The sequence below is a fragment of the Fukomys damarensis genome, unplaced genomic scaffold (genome assembly GCF_012274545.1).
Source record: "Fukomys damarensis isolate Sample0158 unplaced genomic scaffold, DMR_v1.0_HiC HiC_scaffold_11, whole genome shotgun sequence".
Lineage (NCBI taxonomy): Eukaryota > Metazoa > Chordata > Mammalia > Rodentia > Bathyergidae > Fukomys > Fukomys damarensis.
The window spans coordinates 3,320,026-3,341,171 of NW_022900923.1; the positions used below are offsets into that span (position 1 = coordinate 3,320,026).

Here is a 21,146-nt window from a genome sequence, read left to right on the forward strand (position 1 = left end):
CGTAGAACTTCTAGAACTGTACTAAGATGGTAAGAGCAGGCTTCTTTTCCTTACTCATAGCCATGGGGGGAAAAACAGCCTTTCACCAATAAATATGATGCTAGACAAGTCTTTCTAATGTTGTCCTTATTGTTTCTTACTATTCCTAATTTCTAAGAGTTTTTATCATAAATGATGGCTGAGCTCTGCCTGAACAAAATCCTTCAGTGTTTCTTGTAGTGCAAATCTGCTGGTGATGGATTTTAGCTTTTGTGTATCTGATAGTCTGTAGTTTGCCTTTGTTTCTGTAAGATATCTTTACTGGATGTAGAATTCTAAGTGGACATTTCTTTCACTGTTATAAACCATTCCACTGTCTTCCCATTGAATTATTCTATGCACTAAACAGTCCACCACTTTTCTCATATCTATTGTTTATAATTTTACTGTTTTAGTAGTTCTTGCCACTGATTTTAAGAATTTGATTATCATATACATTAGTATGTTTCCATGTTTCTTGTGCTTAGGGTTCTGTATAACTTTCCTTTACTGTAAAATAAATACCTGAGATAGACATCTTATAACGAGCAAAGGTTTCTTTCGGCCCACGATTTTGGAGGCTCCAGTCCATGACTATTGCCCCCATGTCTTTTAGACCTGTGGTGAGGCAGCAGATCATGGGAAAAGGAAGTGGTAGGAAAGAGAAAATAACGCCATGCTGATTCCTTTCATGTTTTCTCATCACCCTTAGTAATACTAGTTCAGAATACTGAATTTTTAAGTTGGAATGCTCAAGTGCGCTAAAAGCCTCCAAATATTTATAAAAATTTATCTGAACAAGAAGGCATAGATGGTGGCCCAGACTTATGTTTACCTTTAACAAGATCATTTTACTATGTTACTAAGCATTTCAATGATTAGTAAGTGCCTAAGCCAGCAAATTATCTCACAGTACTTTATTTATCATTATATCTTAGCAGTAACTTTACAACATTATAACTTTTCACAAGGACAGTATGTGTATATTAACAAATAAATCTCATTTCATTCATCTTGTTTTTTCCATTTCTCCTGGTAGCTTTGCAAGAATCCATGACTTCAGTTTTTCTAGCTCAGTTTTGGTGAGCTCATGGTACATATCTGGAAAACTATGAAACTTTGTGTTCACTCCTAGACATTTTAACTTTGAGTTTGTCTCTTCGCCCCAGGAATAAAGAACCAACTCATCTGCCATGCCGTGACACTGAAATAATTCTGGGAGCACACAATCCATCTTCTGAAGTGCCTGGATAAAAAGGCAAAACCAGCAAAGTGTAAGAAACTGTACTTGATCATTCTTAAGAGATCAGAGAGAAGAAAAATTTCAACTTTACCAAGGCTTCAGTAACTAAAGGAAAAAAGGGTATAGGGGGCCCTGCCTGAGACATTCACAGGCAGTAGACCTGGGGCTGAGCTGGTGGCTGGCACACGCTGGAAGACTTTCCCACACAGCCAGAGAGGTTCCTGCAAACAGAGAGTCACTTAGAAAACAGACTCTCACATGGAGCAGAAAGGGGACAAGTTCAGGACTTTGGCCCACGCAAGCAATTATTTACACCCTAGTTCTCAAGCTGGTACTGGCTTTGTAGTTTTTCCTTCTGGTAAAGAAGCTGCAATGCTATACTGTATCATCTTCATAAATTAGGATTTGGCTGTAAAATTAAGTACCAACTTTGTGTTTGTTTATTTTTTTTTCTTATTTTGAGTATGCTCAAGGCCAAGGGTGCTCAGGGTGAGCCTGGCTACAGTCATCCATATTCTTAAAATATACACACACAAAAAAACCACAAAAATACGTACAAAACATACACATATACTACACATGCATGCACACATATGAGTTCTTTCCTCAACATCCTGGGAATACTCCTTGTACGGGGCAATTTCTGAACATTATCAGCTAGAACTCATCAATATAACACACTGGGCATAAATTCCTAGGAATGCTCAATCTACATCCATGGTGTGTCAACTTTAATTGCTTAATTATCAACTTTATTTTGGCTTCCATGTGTGTGCTTCATGTTTGTTTGTTGGTTGTTATTTATTTATTTACTTAATCTAGAACTTACCTGGTAAACAACAGATGCTTTATTCAGAAAACTAGAAAGAGCAAATACCCCAGCCACATCCTGATGGTTCCTATATGCTAAATGCATGGCCATACATCCTCCCATAGAAAATCCTCCTAAAGAAGCAAAAATACACTTAGCATAAAAAGCAAAATACATGCATTAATTCACAACAAGTTGTATCTATGCAAATCTTCTCAAAATATTCAGAAACCTTGAAAGACATACAGTGCTAAAATTTTTTTTAATCCATTTGGGTCTCACAGAAAGCCTTGGAATGATCAGTAATAACACTTCCCCATCCATGCCATCACTGGTAAGAGATCGGTCTCAAGCAGAGAGGCCTGAACAAAGACATGCTCACCAAGTTGTTATCTGCCAAATCACAGGTGCTTAGCGATTTCTGAATAGGGAAGAATGAATGACCCAAAATTTGGTGAGCAGGTTAAAACATTTTTGGACTACAGTTTTACTTTGGAAATGGCCTTCTGAGGGCATAATGAAAATCAGTGGTAACTTGACAAACTTTTCCTGGCCTTGCATGTGCTGAACATGTACGAGTCACTGGAAACAGGTGGGTTAAAGTACAGGGACCTGCTTGTTCAGGGGACTGTGGTGAGGAGATGCATCATGGGGCACAGAGATCATCATGAGGCAACAGCAGCAGAGAACTGGAGGCCCCATACCTGCCTGCAGGCCAGAGACTCCATGTGATTTCCCTAAACTTGAGTGAGAATCAAAGGATATTAAGTTCGCACTTTATGAGAACATGAATATGCAAAACAAACCATGCAGCTGCATATTCATGAAAATACAAAAATATAAACTGCGTGGAATTCAGACTTCTTAATTTCCAGCCTACAATCTCATTTCACTTAGCAGTGTAAAGCTGAGCTCTTAGAGGCCGTACATGGAAGTTTACTACAATATCCTTGTTTTATGAATGAAGGGAACAGAGGCCCATTGAGATTAGGTAACTTACAGGTGCACCTCTAAGTTTAGGTATGAAGCTGGAACTTTTGGGTTCCAGATTTCCTGCAACAGAGTTCAGTGTACTTTGTATCATCCTCTGATAATTATTAAAATAGGATCACTTTGTCTGGGATAAGCAGGTATTATTTTGGATCCGGAACACAAATGCATGAAAGAGGACTATCAGCTTGCAACGTTTAGAGTTACTGAAAGAGCACAATGTATAGAATAACCTGAGAGAAACAGTAGGGTCTCACCAGCAGCAGTAGCCCTCGTCGGATGAAAACCACCTGAACTGCTTTCTCAAAAGACTCTCCCTGACACCTCCAAGGGCAGACACTTCTAATAAAGGTTCGGGAACAAGGTCAGTATGGACAGAGAGCATACACACCCTAAAGATGCTTGTAAAACTCGCACGTGAGCATCAGTTTGCTCCAGAGCTACACTACCCATGAGTCTGTGCGGTGGCCAATCTTTGCTGGCCCAGAGGAAAAGCTTACCACAAACATGATTAGCACTGCTGACAGCTAAGCCTTTGTCCCGAATGTGCAGAAAGAATTCTAAGCTTTATTTATTTTTTTGCTGCAATTCTAGTTACAGACTTCTTGCTGCCGAAGTTTTCCTATAAAATAACATATGGGTTATAAAACAAACACATACTGAAATAATTTTAGGGGGGGCTTTTTGGGGGGAGGTTGTTGTTCTGGTGATTGAGTCCAGGGCCTTGTCCAAATTAGGCAAGGACTCTCTCACTAAGTTACACGCTTAGCCTACAGAAATAAAACTCTTATCAAGCCCTAATTTACTGAATATAAATGAGTTGTCTGGATTCTGACATTTTCAGTGGTCAGAAGCAATCTTTTTCTCAAGTTTGCTTGGCTGCCCTCGATGAACTGAGCAAAAGCCCCATCCTGGTGCACACGAGCTGGCGAGCTGGCTTCCTCCTCACAGGCTTGGCGGGTGGCGCAAGAGTGAAATAATATGCAAGTAACAAAGAAATGCAGGCCCCACTCGTGTTTATCCTAGAGGTACACAGAGCATTTCCTACCTTAAAACTGGGTGGAGAGAGGGGATCTGAGCGAAAATAAGGGAGCCTGATTCTCAGTCCTGCCTGTGACACTTCCTAGCTGAGAGTCTTTGTGCAAACTATTTAAAATCCAGGATTTCATTTCTAGTCAAGTCAGACAGCTGGGCTGTGTGATGGCTGGGTTTCCATCCAGCTTTGACACACAGAGACTTCATAACCATTTGTAAAAGCTGAACTCACAAGGGCTTCACATCTTGGGAGGAGCAGTCCTTTAACTCTCAGAACACAGTTTTAGCTTCCCTAAAAGTTCATACTCAGTCCCAGCCAAGGCCCACTGCCTTCACCCTGTCAGTTTCCCCGCCTTCGTCACAGCCAACGTACTTACAACGCGAATTCTGCACTGCTCATAACAAAGCACACTGTTAACAGTAAAAGTACATCCCTAAAAATGGAGAGGGGAATGTGGGGGACAGAGAGAAGGGTCTGGGGGGAAGTGTGTGAGACTGAGAGCAAAAGAGAGCCTCACAGACCATGACACTAGAGAGGGAGTGGTACTGGAAGCTGGAATAGCATTAATGGTTGCTTTCTAGCAAGGCAATATTCTTTAAATGAAGGAATTATAATGAATCATATTGAAATTTTTCCTAGCATTGAATTTCTTGGGGAGTTTATTAAGCAGGTCTTTAGTAATAACTCAAAGTCAGAAAGTAGTCCACATTCAGCAAGTTCCCTACTGATTCCCTGTTAAAATCAGTACACAAAAACCTCAACATTCATTAGAAAATAAAGATCCTAGAACAGTGCGTGGCATGGAGAAGGCGCTTCAGAAATACTAAGACAGCTTAATACACTGAAGTGCAGTAAAGATGTTCTGCAAGGACACGAATTTGTCATCAGGAAATAAAGCTTTTGGGTGACTGATAAAAAGAAAGGGTTAGAAAATTTAGGGCTGACTCATTAGTGAGCTCTAGGCCAAGCATCCCTAACTTGGCTTCTTAAAGATTTTAGACTCCTCCCCAGACCCACTAACAAAATGCTGCCACCTATGTCTACTTTAAAAAGCTTTTATGCCACAGCTACGTGGCAAAGTTTATGATTAAATACATTAAGTAAGAACAAAACCTGTAAATACAGCCATGATTTAAGTCCATATGCTATAGATAAAAAGTTATTATTTTTCTGAGAAAGTCAAGTAGTGTGAATTACGGTTTTGCCAAACATAGCTCATAAATATTTGAAATATAATATCTAAATATAATAGCATAATTTAGAAATTAAATTTAACTTTCATTTCCTTTTAAAATAACTTCCATTTGAACTTGAAGAGCCCAGAAACTAGGGGCTAACATATCAGAAAAGGAGTATCCAACTGTATCAGTGATTGAAAAAAACATCAAAATCCAGTAATGGAGCGTAAGTTGTATCCATGTCATAAAACGATTATTGTAATACTATGATAAAAATTAAGAGATAAAGTATAAATATTGATTAGTAGGGCAAAATACAGTGAAATGATTCTCAAAATATATGCGTCAAGAAGGTTTTATACACGTAGAGCATCCCAACACTTCCTTCCTATGCACCGGGGACCTAGTCACTGTAGGTGGTTTTAGGCCCTGGATGGGACTGGCCTAACTAGGAGAAAAGTAGAACGTCACTGTGAAACACTGTTGTGAATACTTGGACATACGTACACGTCCTGCAAACATTTAACCACATGCTCAGTTCTCATAAGTTACACAAAAGAAAAACGAATGCAATGAAACCTTAGTATCCCAAGATTTAATCTGAGGCCTTTCCCTTCCAAATTTATAATCTAGTGAGGCAAGCTCAGCTCCTCACTAGATGTCTTTGACGATACAATCACCTTCAGCTCTGTGCACCACTGTGAAAGGGATTTTGTGTACTTGTTTTCTAAAAGAAGAAAATCATCTGAATTAAATTTTCCATCTAAGAGTCTAAAATATAATATAAAATACACTGTTCAGTAAGTAAACAGCAAATAGTAAATCCATTGTAGGTAATGGTTATAATGGATATTTATAGTTGCTAATAAAGTATTTAAAATGTCAGAGTTAACATTTCAACATACACTTAAAATTAACAAGCTGAATAAAACATGTTAAAAATAATAAACTTGGCTTTATGAACTCTTTATATAAAATAAAATATAAACAATCTATAAAAGAACTATATTGGGAAAATCAAGAGAATCTGAAAGCAAAATACTAAGAAAAAAACACGATTAAAGTTTGTTATCAACTAAACAGGATCCAAAAGTGTAATAAAATCCACCACCACATCAAATTTGAATAGTTCTACTATTTCACTTGTATACTGTTATAATTATCCCTCAGACTTCATTGTGATAAAGTCTCAAAAGATCTGGGAATATACAAATCATGCTTAACATATTTATTTGTGTATTTCCTGTCATGTGAAATTTGTAGGAGAAACAAACTATTTCCTTCTACGGAAAACTGTTACAACAACAGTTGAAAGCTGTTAAAGTCCTGATAACTGTCAATGAAGAAACATAAGCTGTTTAATAATTAGAGTACACGTGTGCTTTTAAAAAGTAGAAGCTATCATTTTCAACTTTTAGCTCCCAGAAGAGAGCTTCAGAAAAAACTCTTAAAGTTCAGGAAAAGGCAGCCTACAGATTTTGGTGTATCACGGGAATTCCTCCTATCCCTTTGTTTTATTTTAAATCTGATTATAAAAATAATAATATTAATAGGATTTACTCTGTAAAGTGCTTCTACCGTACAGATGCAAATAAAGAAATTAAAATCACCCAAAATACGTTCCTTTAAAATTCATTCTAGCAGTGAAATTCATTCCACATGTACAATTTTATGTATTTTTCCTTCACGTAATACTGATTTGAGTGACTGTCTACAGAGTCATAACTTAAAGGGAATGCAAACTCACTGAGTGCTCTGCAATCGTGACGTACGTAGCACTTAGAGTTACAGGAGCCAACCGTAGAGGGACCCTGTGGTGGGCCTTTAGACTCCCCGTGTACCTCATTCGTGGTCCCAGGGGCACTCATCCTCCCTGCTTCAAAATACTGATAATATGCTCCTCTTGTCAAACTTTGGGTAATCTGTTCATGTCATTTGTTAGGATCTATACATCTAGATCACAATTAAACCTAAATTATATTAATATTTTTCTCTCAACAACAAATTATCACCACCTAGTGGCCAGAAAAGGAATTTGATCTTGGGTCAAAGCTCTAAACTGGGTTCTAGTCCCAACTCTGCATTAGCCAGAAATCTTGAATTTTAGTTTTATTGCTGGAAACAAAATAATGATAACTTATTTTACCTGCTGCAATATGAAAACAAGTTCATAACTTACACAATATATAAATACAAAATACAATATATAATGGCAATTTAAAACGGTCAAGTGTAATATAAATGTCAGCTAATTTAAGAGTTTTATGTCATATACTTTGTAAGCACAACAATACACAGGGAAAATTACATATCTTTTCCTTTCTTCACTCCGATTCCTTGCAGTATACAGAAAAATACTAGAAGAAAATGAAGCGGGGGAGGATGTCCTAACTATCAAATATGCTTGCGTCTATCAACTGGACATTTTCAAAATATTATCAAAGTCAGAGTAAGACAGAACAACTTCATATTACCAATAGTTTTCTCATAACACAGGATTTCAATGCTGGTTCTGCCACTGACCTCACTGCCATTTCTCACAAAGTAATTTAAGAGATACTACTTCAGAAGTGCCTGTTTCCCCTAAATTGTATCATAAAATCCAGAGAACCATATGAGGCATAAACGTACAAAACTTAACATTTTTCTTATATTCTTAATGTAGAGAGTGATGATTCATGAAAGTCTCCAAGAAACATCCTCTCCTTGAACATTTTCTATGTTCTGGATATGAGACAGGAAGTGAAACTTTTGCCCAATTCCTCCTACTCTAACAAAAGTTTACAAATTTTTTCTATTAAGAAAGCAATGCATGGCCTTTGCACAAAACTTAGAAAGCAAAGAATATTCATGCCAAACTCCGTAGTCAACTATAATTTTCTTAAATACAGTCTTACTCATCCTGTATTCTCAAAACCCTACAATAGCGTGGGTGTTGCTCGGTCCTTCCCTGTTCTTCCAAACTCCTGGGTGTGTTACCTTGCTGTTCCTTCACCTGGAGGCCACTCGGGCCCCACGTGCACCTTCTGGCCCCTCATCCGGCTCAATCCATGTGCAGGGAGCCAGGGTACACATGCACACACCAAGCTACTGCTTCCTGGAGAGCCTGCTCCTTGTTAGCCCTTAGGGATGTGCTTCTCTTTCTAAGTTGATGATTGATTGATCGACTGACAGATTGCAGTGCTGGGGATGGAAGCCAGTGGTACTGTATCACTGAGCTCCATCCTCAGCCCTTTTACTTTGAGACAAGGTCTCCTTAGATCACCACATTACTCTGGCAGTCTTAACCCTTCTGCTTCGGCCTCTCAGAGTGCGAGGCCTGCATCTTGCATGACTCCACATGGCTCTCCCTTCATCTATCAGTCAAATTCGTACTCATTCTTGAAGACTGCGTGGGAGGGTCACCCGCTCTTCAAAGCAGCTCCCAGAAAGCCTGACTTACCCTCTCCTTGTTGGACCTGCTCACTGCCCCTTCTACACAATATCGACCTCATTGACCTAAGCTTTCGGATAGGTTTTTTGGCATTCCAGCACTTAAATTCTTAATAACAATTTGGAGATAAAATTTAATAATGAGAAGAATCATTTCCACTGGACCAAGAAAGCTAGACTGCCCAGAAGTTCCTTTATGACACAAAGAATTGTTTCTAAAACTCATGGCCATAATAAAATAGCACTAATCAAAATAAAACCCTGGATGAAGGGTGGGCTCCCACTTACATCAAGTGTAGAGAGGAGTTTTCTTTACAAAGTCCCACTGGTTGCAGTCATGATCTCAGAGACAAGGTCCCATCAGCACAGACTGTCTGATGTTAAACCAGCTTTGATCATACAGTAAGCAAAAAGGATAAAGCTGACAATTTTTATGTTTGTTGACTTCAAATTCTCTTTTCAATCTCACATTTTAAATATTTTCCTGTTATACTTAATGTTTAAAAACACATAACCTTGATATGTAGTGTGCACATTTAATTTCAACTGGAATCTCAAATGAAATTCTCTTTTGATTTCCCAGTAATCCCTCCTTGATCATCAGAGTGTTACGAAGAGCACTTAAATCTTACCTAACGACCTAGTAGAAAAATCAGCAGGGAAACACTGCGCAATGGCTTCTGTTTAAATGATCCACGACACGGAGACTGCAGAGGAGCACAGCTCAGACTCTGGAGGAGACAGCGAGCGTCTGAAAGGAGGCAGTGACCACCTCGCGTGTCCAAGGGGCGGCGCTGTTCCAGGACCACCGTTTGCCATCCCGGTGGGGTGGATGGAACGCTTGGCGTCACAGCAAGAACATTTACAACATTAACACCAGGGCGCGCTTCTAAGTACAGCGTTTCACATAAACAGACTGATTAATTATCAAAATTCCCGAGGGAGGGACTGTCATCACAGTCCAAGACACAGAGCCGGAGGAAACTGCACCTGTGAGTGGCGAGTCAGGACCAGGAGCCCAAGGCAGGGCCCAGGTTTAACTTCATTAGCTGATGTCGGCTGCAGTACTGGTTGCAAAGATGTTCGCAACTCAGGGGATGCGGTGTATTTACTTCGAAATAGTAATGCTAAATAAATTAGTAACAATGCCTCTGGGGTCACATTCTCAAACATGTAAGAGGTTCAGCTAGAGCAGTAAAATGAAAAACTCCAACAAAAACCCCAAGGGAGTTTGTATAGCATTCTCCATTTGTTCTATGCATCGACTGCTAATATTCATGAAGAACCCAGCATAGAAAAAGGGAAGGAATAGAACTGATTTTTGTACAACAGGAGCGGATCCCACATACGCTACAGCGGACGCGCGGCTGCACAGGGCGGACGCTGCGGATTTACTCTCATCGCCTTCAAGCACACACCTGACTCATAAGCCAGGTACACTGAGGCTTCTACCTGCTCTTCCGGAAATACAGACAGGAATCGACTCACCCCTATATTCTAAAGAAACATTTTCCTATCGCAATTTTAGATTTGACAATATTTATACATAAGGCCATATATGATACCGTAATTCCAAATTTGATACTACTGATTGGTTTATAATTATATTTTCTTTCTCCCTTTGTCTTTCGTTTCCTTTTCTTCTTTCTTTTCCTCCATTCCCTTCCCCTTCCTTCCTCTTTTTTTTTTTTTTTTCTGAGACAGGGTCTTGCTAAGTACTTGTACTTAGTTTGTAGCCCATGATGGTCTTGAAAATTGGCCACAGCAATCCTCCTGCCTCAGCCTCCTGAATGCTTGGATCACAGGTGTGTGCCACCATGTGGCTTATTATTATGAATAAGACTATCTTCTCACAAATTTCTCTTGGTATCTCAGAAAATAATCAAAATCACTCATTATATGGGAGCCAAAATACTCCAGACTAATCAAGTAATTAAATGAACAACAAAGAAAGGAAACACATGTAAGAAAAAGAAAGGAAATCAAATAACTAAGTAAATAATAAAGAAAAACCACATATTGTAGGGGATCCAGCAGAAAATCCATTTGAATATTTATCCAAGTTCTAGAGTGGGAGAAGCTTATTTTTAGAACAAGAGAGTCTCGGGATAAATAAATAAATGAGAAGACTGACAGATTCAACTCAAAGGGCCTTTGGTGTCAACTATGACAGAACTGAAATGAAAATAGCACCATGAAATTAGTTACCACTTCGTGTTTCCTCATTTTTCCAAATTTTCCCACGGCTGCATTATTCATGCGTGGGCAATAAGGACACTGTAACGTGGGTAGTAGAGGTTCCCACTGTTTGAAAGGAACTTGACAATGTGTACTGAGAATCTTAAAACGATCCGATTTAATGGGAAAACCACAGGGTATGACATGAAGTACACCTAGAGTAAAAATTTTTCCTGGCTCTCTGATCTTAAGAAAACCCAGTGCCTCTCCGGTAGTTGAAGATGAGTTGGACAAAGCATTGATTTGGGGAGCGGGGAGACTGAGGCCCCACCTCGTGGGATGCCTCTTTAATACAGGTGCCAGGACAACACTAATCAGGGTGCCTTTCAGTTTTCACTGAAGAAGACTTCGTAATTTTACTTTAGAGCAATTTTCTTCCTAACCTCATTTCTTCCTCTACTGCTACTACAATTTTAGTCTGCAATAGCTCGTCCTGATGCACTCAATGGCTGTTTCCCCATGATCAACTTTCACCCCTCGGCTAGATCTTTCCAAAGTATAATTCTGATCAAATGTCTGCCTTCACCACATGCTTCATAATCCTTTACTGATTATGAGGCACGTTATAAAATAACAGGATAGCACAAAAGGGGACCAAACAAAATATTTCCTGGGAGCCTAGAGTGAAGCAAATATTTTATAAGCAACATCTCTATTTTTGTAATACAGATAGATGCTGCATTGTATTACTATTTACAGATTAGGTGGCAACAATTTAGTGCGGGTAGTCACCTTTCCACTTCTACCAAGCTGTTCATCTCATTCCCTGTCCCCAGACTTCCACACTTCAGCAGTTAACAGTTTCATAATTTATGCATCTCAAATCCCCTTTCCATCGCACCCTACTCTAATAGCCCAAGTACTATGAATCCTTCTTCCTCTAAACTACTATTGTATTTAATTCCCCAAATCCTCAGTTCACTAGCTGGTAATGATACTCACGGTGCTATTCATTAGAGATTCCCTGGGCACACGCTCTGTGCTGGGCAGTGATGGACCCTGGGAACTAAAAGGAAACAGACCTGACCGATTCCTTTGCAGAGCTGCTAGTTATGCCGTCCGAGATTCGTACCACAGTCTGGCCGGAGTACTGTTCTCATTTTAAATATCTCACACTCGCGAGTGTGTGCTGGCTGTCAGAAATTTGGGAAAGAGACCCCATCTTATTTATCTGTGTGTCCCTCTAAGCATCTTCCTGGCACACTGTGGGCACTTGAAAAATATTTGCTGAAGAGTGAATGATGGAACCTTTCCGATATTTACAGGTCTCCCAGGACCTGGGCTGGGTTTGCTGCCCTTCCTTGCACTCTTTCCAGCACTCCCAGAATGCCTCTCACCTGCACCTACTAGAGCCGAGCTTGAGGTCAAATGTAAAGGAGTAGAGCAGAGGGAGCGGGCCCAGGGCGCGCTGCTTGGCATCACTTGACGTGGGAGCAGCAGCCAAGACGGATTCCGACACTTCCATCACGCGACCTCCTCAATTCAACGGCCGGCTCAGCATTTCAGTGAACACAAAGGAATTTTATAGCGTGGGCATTAATTTACCCAAATCTTGTGCATTTAGGGCATCAATGCGTATGTTCATGTTGTTTAGAACATAATGTTTAATTTGGTGTATAATTTCATCATCAAATACAATTAGGTAGTTATATGTGGAAAGAAAACTGTTACCCAAATATGTCCTGCACCACTCAAATTCTGTAAGCCCATCTCACTTCTGCACATTTTCGAGAAATGAGATGTTTTTAGTTTGTGTATTTGATGAGTGTAAAAAATGTATTAAACAGAATAAACTCCCATAAGGTGGTGTTGTGTTCTCATGGAAACAGGGCTTGCCGAAGACCTATTTATTTACTCAGAAGAGTTTAATTTTCATGAGTCTGGTGGTATATTTTGATTTGTACTCTATCTCAATCATAGCAATAGTAATTCTATCTTATATTCATAAGACTTAAGCTAATTAAAACATTTTAAGAAGCGAAATGAAGAATCTGTTAACAATTAAACTGGAAAGAAAATTTTAACTGCCACTAAAAGTGGCAAAATAGCTTACTATTCATAAAGAAAGTCACGTTCATGCGCTGTTGTTTGATTCCAGCATTTCTGAAAGCCTCACCGCGTCGCTTATCTATGACTGAGTCAGCGATGTACGAGTACGAGAGAGTCGAAAACAGCATCCTAGTAACTCCGATGACCGGAAGGAGAGGAGGCGCAAGCCAGAGGCGCAGCCCTCCGAGTCCTACCTAGCAGGATCCGGCTCTTGCTGACGCCGCTCCGGACTTCCTCCTCGATGAGCTCGGTCAGCACCTGGCACATGGCATCGATGGACTCCAGGTGCTCGGGGCAGTCGATGGAGATCCTCAGCCTGTCAAACCACACACTGGAGAGCCGGCCTCTAAGTGGGGTGTACGGCCTGTTGGAAACAAACAGAAAACGGGGAAAGGAACGAAGAATGATAATAAAATGGTTCTTTAAAAACTAATGTTCTGAATGAACAGTTTCAGTTTCCTGTGTCTTATGTTAAAGACTTCATATAATGCATAGTGTATTAACTTTCCTATACTTATATTAATTTCAGGTAATATTTACTAAAGCTAATTGAGCAACTTAATTTTCTGTCTTTAAAAGATGGGCCATTTGCTGCAGGATCCTGTCTCTTCTTTGTTACTGGTGAGTATTTCTTGTCTATTTTTCAAGTATTCCTTTCTCAGTCTCTTTTTGAACACTGACATGTATTTAAGCTCTCCTTTTTACCAGGTAAGGCTTTACATTTCCTATAATGTCTTTTTCTCCCCAGAAACTGGATTTCTGGTTCTCTTAATTTGTTTAGGAAGTTTTCCCCAGCCCACTGATTTTTACATACAGAATCCCAGTTATTATTCTAAGTTTTCCGCTTGACTTTTAAAGCCTTAAATTTTGGGGGAATTTATTTCATACATGCAAATTCATTGCATCCCACCCAGCCAGGAAACTGAGGAAGGGAGACACCCACACCCCCTTCCAAAAGGTGCAGTACCACCTCTGTCAAGGGCTTAATTTTATTCTGCCTGGTTTGGTCTCTCTCCACCCGGGTTCTGTGAGAGAAATTAGCCTGAATACTTAAGATGGACACTACATGTAATATAGACTTGACCTCCTTCCAATGTATCTAGTGTTGTTAGACGAGGCCCTTGGGAAAACCGAGTAACATTCGATGTTCTGTGATTCAGACGAGGAACTGTGACTCGGAAAGGCCCTATTTTATTCCAATCATTTGTTTATCAATTAGTGTCACACTGACCCTATGAGCATGGTCTTAGTGGACTTCTGTTTTGAACCTGTGTGAGGTAAACCTCTCTTCTACCATCGATAATTGGGTTCTCTCATACCTGTTCTGGCTATTGTTAGACACCCATTGCTCTTCGTTCGCCATTTACCCAATAAATGAAGCGGAACATTTAGCAAACTTGTATACCTGCATTGTTTACGTGTTTGGTGGTGCCAGTGATGGAACCCAGGGCCTTCCACATGCGGGGCAAATGCTCCACCACTGAATTACACGGCCAGCCTTTTTCATTTTTTTATTTTAAGACAAAGTCTCACTAAGGAGCTCAGGCTGGATTCAAACTTGTGATGCTCTTGCTTCAGCCTCTCCAGTAGCTGGAGTTGCAGGTGTGTGCCACCTAGCTAAATCCATCTTTAAAATACTTTGAAACAATTCTCTTTTTTAAAAAATCCTTTTGGAACGCTAATTAATGTTTTATTGTCATTAGAAAAGTAACAGTTGAGCACTGAAACCTGAGAGGAGGGCAGAGTCCTGCAGACAGAGCTGTGGGTTTGTATTCTCCTTCCGGGCTCTCAGCTGGTGTGGAGAAGGTGAAATCCTGCACCACCTCCCTGCTAGAGGTCCAGGGGCCGAAGTCCTCCCCACTCCCTAGTACCTCCTGACCCTAGAAGCTGCTCAGCTCCAGGGAAATGGATAAATCGGAACTGGGAAGAAAGAGAGGGTAGGAGGCATTTAAGCCTTCTCCTGGGAAACTTCAGGACAATCTGAAAATCAGAGCAGGTGCTTTCCACGGTCATTCTCGGCCCACATTCAAGCCCAGATTGTGCTCAAATTGTCACTGAAATTGCAGGGAGAAGTTCTAAATCGAAACTTAACGTACAGCACTCTAAAGTTCAGATTTGATTGTTACCCTTTTGAATTACTTCTACCGCCTCTCCATTTTGCTCTGCTCTTTCTCTAAGTGTTTATTTGTCTGTCGAAGCACTTAAATAAGGATGATATCACAGGCTAAAAGTGAATCATTCTGGGAACTGAGCCATTAATGGGAAAAAATGACATTCATTTTACTTTTTCCCCTCTGACAGTGCCTTCTTTAATTAATTAGAGATAGATGCTCTGTGGAAGTAGAATCCAAATGTAAGTATTTTACTAATCTAGCAGTTTTTAGTTCTCTCACTTTGTTGAAAAAAATTCAAGTTTTCTGTTCAAAAGAAATAATCAGGAAAATTTAATGAGACAAAGAATAATTTAGAACTATTTTGCTAAGAAAATATAATCAAGCTTGCATAAGCCTCCTAAGATGTTAGAACAACCTTTAAATATGGCATAAAAGACTGATTTTTAAACAGCTAAAAAACTGGCACATATGTTATACTCATTTACCTTTTTCTTCAAATAAATCACTTTATTAGCTGGTATAAAATGGTTCAGACATTACCACAATAAATAAATATGTTTGGCAAAGAACATCTGTGTTGCTCCTAAATCAATCAATCAATCAACCCATTACACATGGGTAAAATAATAAGCTAGAAAAAAATGCTCAAGGTTTTCTAAAAGTAAAAAGACACCAGCTTGATACCTACTTTTGTTTTGACCTCTGTTCCCCTGAAGTCATAAAAGCACAAGGTCATCCATGACCTTTACCGTAGCTGCCGGGCTTCCCTTCCTCTCTGCGCTGACTCTATGGACCCCCACGTACTTGGGCTCCAGGTCATCCGCCTCCTACTCTCCTCCAAAGGAGAGCTTTGTGTGTAAGTCCCCCACCCGGCGTGCTCTCCACTGCCTTTCTCCACGGTGGGAGTGGACAGACATCACTTTCTCGAGAGCTCCTGTGACCCTCCACCCTGTGACTCAACCCTGTGCATGCAGCCCCTACGCAGACTCCCTACCCTACCACTCTACCCAGCTGTCCTAATGCATTTGTCATTACCGGAAATTATAATGTTTGTTTAATTTTCTTCTTATTTTCTGTCTCTATATGCTTTTGAGAATAGACTTTATCTTTTCCACAGGTGAGACCAAATCCTGACACACTGCGTATGACTGAAAACTATGGAGAATGTTCAGGATTAAAAAGAAAAAAAAAAAGGAGGGCTAGAGATTTAGTTCAGAGGCACCACGCCTGCCTCACAAGCGCAAGGTCCTGGGTTCAATCCCTGGTACCAAAAAAAAAGCATAACACTAACAGCAAAAACAAACACTGCACAAATCCCCCACTCTCATGAATGTCTTTAGCTGTGCTGCCTTGGCTGCTGAATCAATTCAATAATTTCTGTCACATAAAAAAAAACATTTCAGTGCATCTTATTCTACCTCATTCACCAGATCTGCCATGGTGCAACTTCTAGCTCTTCCCCACAGACCAAGTGACCGTAAGGTGAACGTTTTGAATCAGTTCAGTACACTGAGGCAGTCACAACAGTACAACTAAAGGTTCTCAGGAAAGGACTTCCCGAACTGTTTCAGAAAGTGGCAAGAACCGAGGGGTGAGTGTGCTCAAGTAAGGGGATCTACTTTGAGAAGGATTAATGGCAATGTGTCTTTTACTACAATAAATTATTAGAATTTAGAGACGCTTTTATCACATACACATATAGTAAATGTTACATGAACTTTGCTGAATGACAACTGTTAATGATCACTGTGTGTCACTTGAGAATGATTTGTGTCAGCTAGAAACAGCATAATGTCCAAAATTAATTTGTTTTGGAATATCTTTGCTTCAGCTATGGTAAAATCCACACTGAAGCTTCTAGAAAATGGTCAAATATTTCTTTTGTTGCTTTAAAAAATTTTCCAACCTCCCCCACCCCCAGGTTCTTAACCTAATAATAGGAATTTAAATGTGTTAAAGACTTAGCAAAGAAGTCAGCCATTTCTTCAAAATGGCTGTTTTTAATAGAATTCCTGGTTCAGATCTGCTGGCACCAGGAGAGGGAATCCCCAGGTGTGCCTGAGATAAGAACCCTAAAGGAGAGAGTGAAGAGGAGTCCATTATTCACTACATCGACATGAAAAGTGCCTGGGTCTAGTTTAGAGCACATATTTAATTAAAAGTAGAACTGTGCACTTTATGTGGAAAAACAGTGAATCACAGAGTAGAGGATACTATACAAATCCTACTAGTTTTAGAATTTTTCAAAACACCAGCAGAAATTATATGGTCATAAAAATGATGAATGGCTGTTAAAAACAATTGTTATCTTTAAAAAAAATGGAAATTCTAATAGTAAATCCAAATTAATTGTAAATACTGCCCAAATCTGTCACAGAAATAAAAATCTTTATTGGGCACTTAAATTACAGAGTCCAAATTAACATAATGAAAAAAATACAGCTCTATTTTCCATTTCAATTAATACATCAAAATGATTGATTTTTTTACTTAATATGTTTCTACTTAGCTGAATAAAAACATCTTCTACACATAGCTGAGGAAAAGAGTACTCATAACCAAAATGGCAATTAACAATTTAATCTAAACAAAACAATCTGCCTTAACAAACCACAAGTAAGGCATAATAGACTACTGTTCATCTCTTATGCTCTTTAAAATATGTATGACTGTTAAAAACAAAAATTATAACCTTGTTTTGTGGAATTTTCAATATATATAGATGAACTGCACATAATTTTAAATTATAAAGTAGAAGGATAAAAAACCTGTATAATTTAAGCCTCCACAGTTCACTTAAAATGATAAGAATTAACTCTAAGAAGGAGAAATGCTTGCTATACATATATATTGTACCATAGCACAATCAGGGACAAAAGAATGGATAAATTAAAATGAAGTACTAAAATGTCCAAATAATTCAAAAGAAGGAGAGAATGGGATTAGAGAAATACAAACCACAGACCTAAATCCATATATTGCAATTCTATGTTAAACTCAGTTTAAGTGACTTAAGCAAAACACTGAAAAGTGATTTAAGTGACACAACGTACAATGTCAGATCAAAGAGAAAAACCAAAGCTCAACTACATACTGTCTACATATTTAAAACAGCTTTTAAATACAACTGACATGGGTAGGTTAATAGTAAAAGGATAGAAAAACTATATAAAGAAAGCATAGAAAAGTTGATGTATATTATGCTACTATTAAGCAAATTGTACTTCACTGTATTATCAGCAATTAAAAGTGACCTTTTTTAAAAGATAAAGGCAGCTATTAATGAGGAAAATGATAATCCTATGTGTCTAATACATTGAGAAAACTGATAGAACCAAAGTGCGTTTAAAAACCTATCCCCTGTTACTGATAGAACCATTAAAAAGAATCACTAAGCATAGATAAAATTTGAGTATAATTATTAACTACCTTGAGTTTATGACATTTACACAAATCTAGAAACAAAAACATGCGAGAACAGTCACCAAGCTAGATCACATGCAAAGCCATAAGACAGGTCAAAATTAAAAACTGAAACTGACAACCACGGAGTGAAAGCAGAAATCAGTGGCAATAAAGATGCACAGAACAGCCCTAAGCATGTGGACTTTACCAGCATGCTTCCTCCTAACCTATGATGAGAAGCGTCAGCCCACAAGCCCTTCTAATTTGGGCTTGACACTTCACAGAGGTGGCGTTTTGGAGGTAGGTCCTGGCCTTGCCCCTTGAGTGTGAACAGACTTGTAAACTAACACAGAAATCGGACTCGGAGCTGCTGGACTTGTTTCGTAAACAGCTTCCTCTCCGCTATCTAAAGCCATCTACTCTTGGAATTCGGTCGCCAAGTGAGCAGGACGCCCAAGATCGGATGGTGAAGCTTCATGTATAGGCCACAGAAGTGAGACTGAAGGAAAGTCCTAGGGAAATCAAAGTATTACTATCAGAAATCAGACTGGGTTGAAGAGCTCAGCATATTATTTTGCTCAGACAAAAATACTTGCAAACCTTAGTTTACAGCATGTGCTCAGAATAAAAGACTACATGATGCTAACTTAATATTTATAAAAACGCAGCTTGACTTCAAAATTATACCAGTGTTGGCTTCTTTGCTCTCGAGGAGCCAGCTCTCTCTAAGCAGAGCTGCCAACTTCTCCGCCTCTTGCTGATGCTGCCTGTGGGACAATTAACTTTACTTCATTTCTACAATAAAATTTTCCAAAAAAACCCTACCCAAGTGTTACTATTGGGAATTTTGTCAAACAGTCCGCTTGGTTATGAAATTTAAATATTTACTAAGTAGTCAATTCCATAGTTCTATTCTGTTTTATGGATTCAACAAGCATGATTTCTAAACAATCCTTTTAAATGTAGAAAGAATATCACAAGACCCTTTTTCAGAAACTATGAGGGCAGCTTACCTCAATTATTAGAAAGATGCTGCTGAATCTATCAAGTTTCTCCTGGGGTTACTGAGGGGAATAAAAAAGGCTTGGAGAGCTGCAAGATGCAGGGAATGCTTCATAGGAAGGGACTTACTCACCTAGCAGAACACAGCCCAGAACAGAGGACACTTGGGGAAAAGACTTGAATATGGATCTAACCCTACAGAACACGGAAGGGGCACACCTACATATCTGCACCTTCGCGTTGCACTGAGCGCAGGGACAATGGCTGCATACCTGGGAGGAGCAGTTGGATAGATGACTTTTATGTGCTGGAATGATAAGTCTTGATTTAAAACCTGCTTGATCCATCTCCTCAGTCCTTGCCCGGAATCACCTAATGAAATTACAAAGTTTAGTATAAGACACGCACTTTAATAATACAAGGCATTTCAGCGCAGTTTACAACTCACACACACAGGCTGGGATAAGGGATTATATGAGAACCACACAAAAAAATAACTGTCTAGAAACTTTTTTATAGACGAGACCATTGATCACGCATCCACAGCTAGTCATAATTTGGGTTATGTTACTCTTGGCTGTATAACTGATCACGCTGAAGACTTTATTTAAGCTTGACTTTAGGTTTCCTTGTTTGTTTAAATGGTGTAATACTAACAAAGAAAGTAGATTGATTATTTTAGAAAGAAAATTATTTCTTTATCTATATCCAATTTTAATAGTCCTGTTTCTTATTTTCCTCTTTCTGAAGTGACTGATACATTTTTGTAGTTGGAACAGCCTAATATAATTTTGTTGGCTCCCTCCAGTAAAATACAACAGTAACAACTCTTCACAGGGAATATTCAGTAAATCTTCACTTTTAACTTAAAGAAAGTAGAAAATTTGGTAACATATTTACATGATTCCGAATCATGATTATTTACTCCAAAGCTAAACAAAAGACCCAAATAAGATTTAATATATGTATATCTGCATAACAAATGAAGTAAATACAGGTCCAAGTCACACCATCCTAAGGTGAAATTTTAAAGACCACAGATTAATCTTTGAATTATTCAAACATTTATTGAACAATGATCTACTGAGCATTACTAATGTGCTGGGCACACAGTTCACTGGTGGAGAGGCCATCACGATGGGGGATGTGATGTTCCTCCCGTCACTGTCACAGAGACTACAGCTCACAGTGAGAAACCAACACGTGTCAGATGGCAAATACACGAGAAGGACACAGGGAATCACCGCACGGATGACGGGCCTGGAGCTGCAAGGTTCCTGATCCTCAGACCTGATTGGTTCAGGGTGCGGGGACAAGTTCACCAGGACACAGGCTCTGCAGTGTTTCACCTGCACTGACCCAGACTGGGCTTCAGACAGAGCTGTGAGCGGTGGAGGCCAAGTGTGGGAGGTGGCATCAAGAGGTCGAGGAAAGGCAACTGCTAAGACCCAAGACAAGTGGAAGCACAATGACATCTAAGATGCCAGTAGCAGATGAGAAGAACAGGAACAGCTGGGCTGGGGATGTGGCTTAGTGTTTCTGCTGCCTGCCTTGCAAACACAAGGTGCTGAGTTGAATCCCTGGCACAAAAAAAAAAAAAAAAAAAAAAAAAAAAAAAAAAAAAAAGAAT

The 21,146-nt window shown here is 39.3% G+C and overlaps 1 protein-coding gene across 1 annotated transcript in view; it reads right to left on the bottom strand.

Annotated features, from left to right (window-relative positions):
• Nucleotides 1-938: 938 nt before the first annotated feature.
• Nucleotides 939-21,146, bottom strand: part of Lyplal1 (lysophospholipase like 1) — a gene marked incomplete at its 5' end in the record, with an annotated part of 21,612 nt that continues 1,404 nt past the window's right edge. The window contains 4 exons of the mRNA XM_010642497.3: nt 939-1,264; nt 2,091-2,206; nt 13,190-13,359; nt 19,789-19,888. Of these exons, the coding sequence (XP_010640799.1) occupies nt 1,028-1,264; nt 2,091-2,206; nt 13,190-13,359; nt 19,789-19,888 (623 nt within the window). The remainder of the gene's footprint in view (nt 1,265-2,090; nt 2,207-13,189; nt 13,360-19,788; nt 19,889-21,146) is intronic.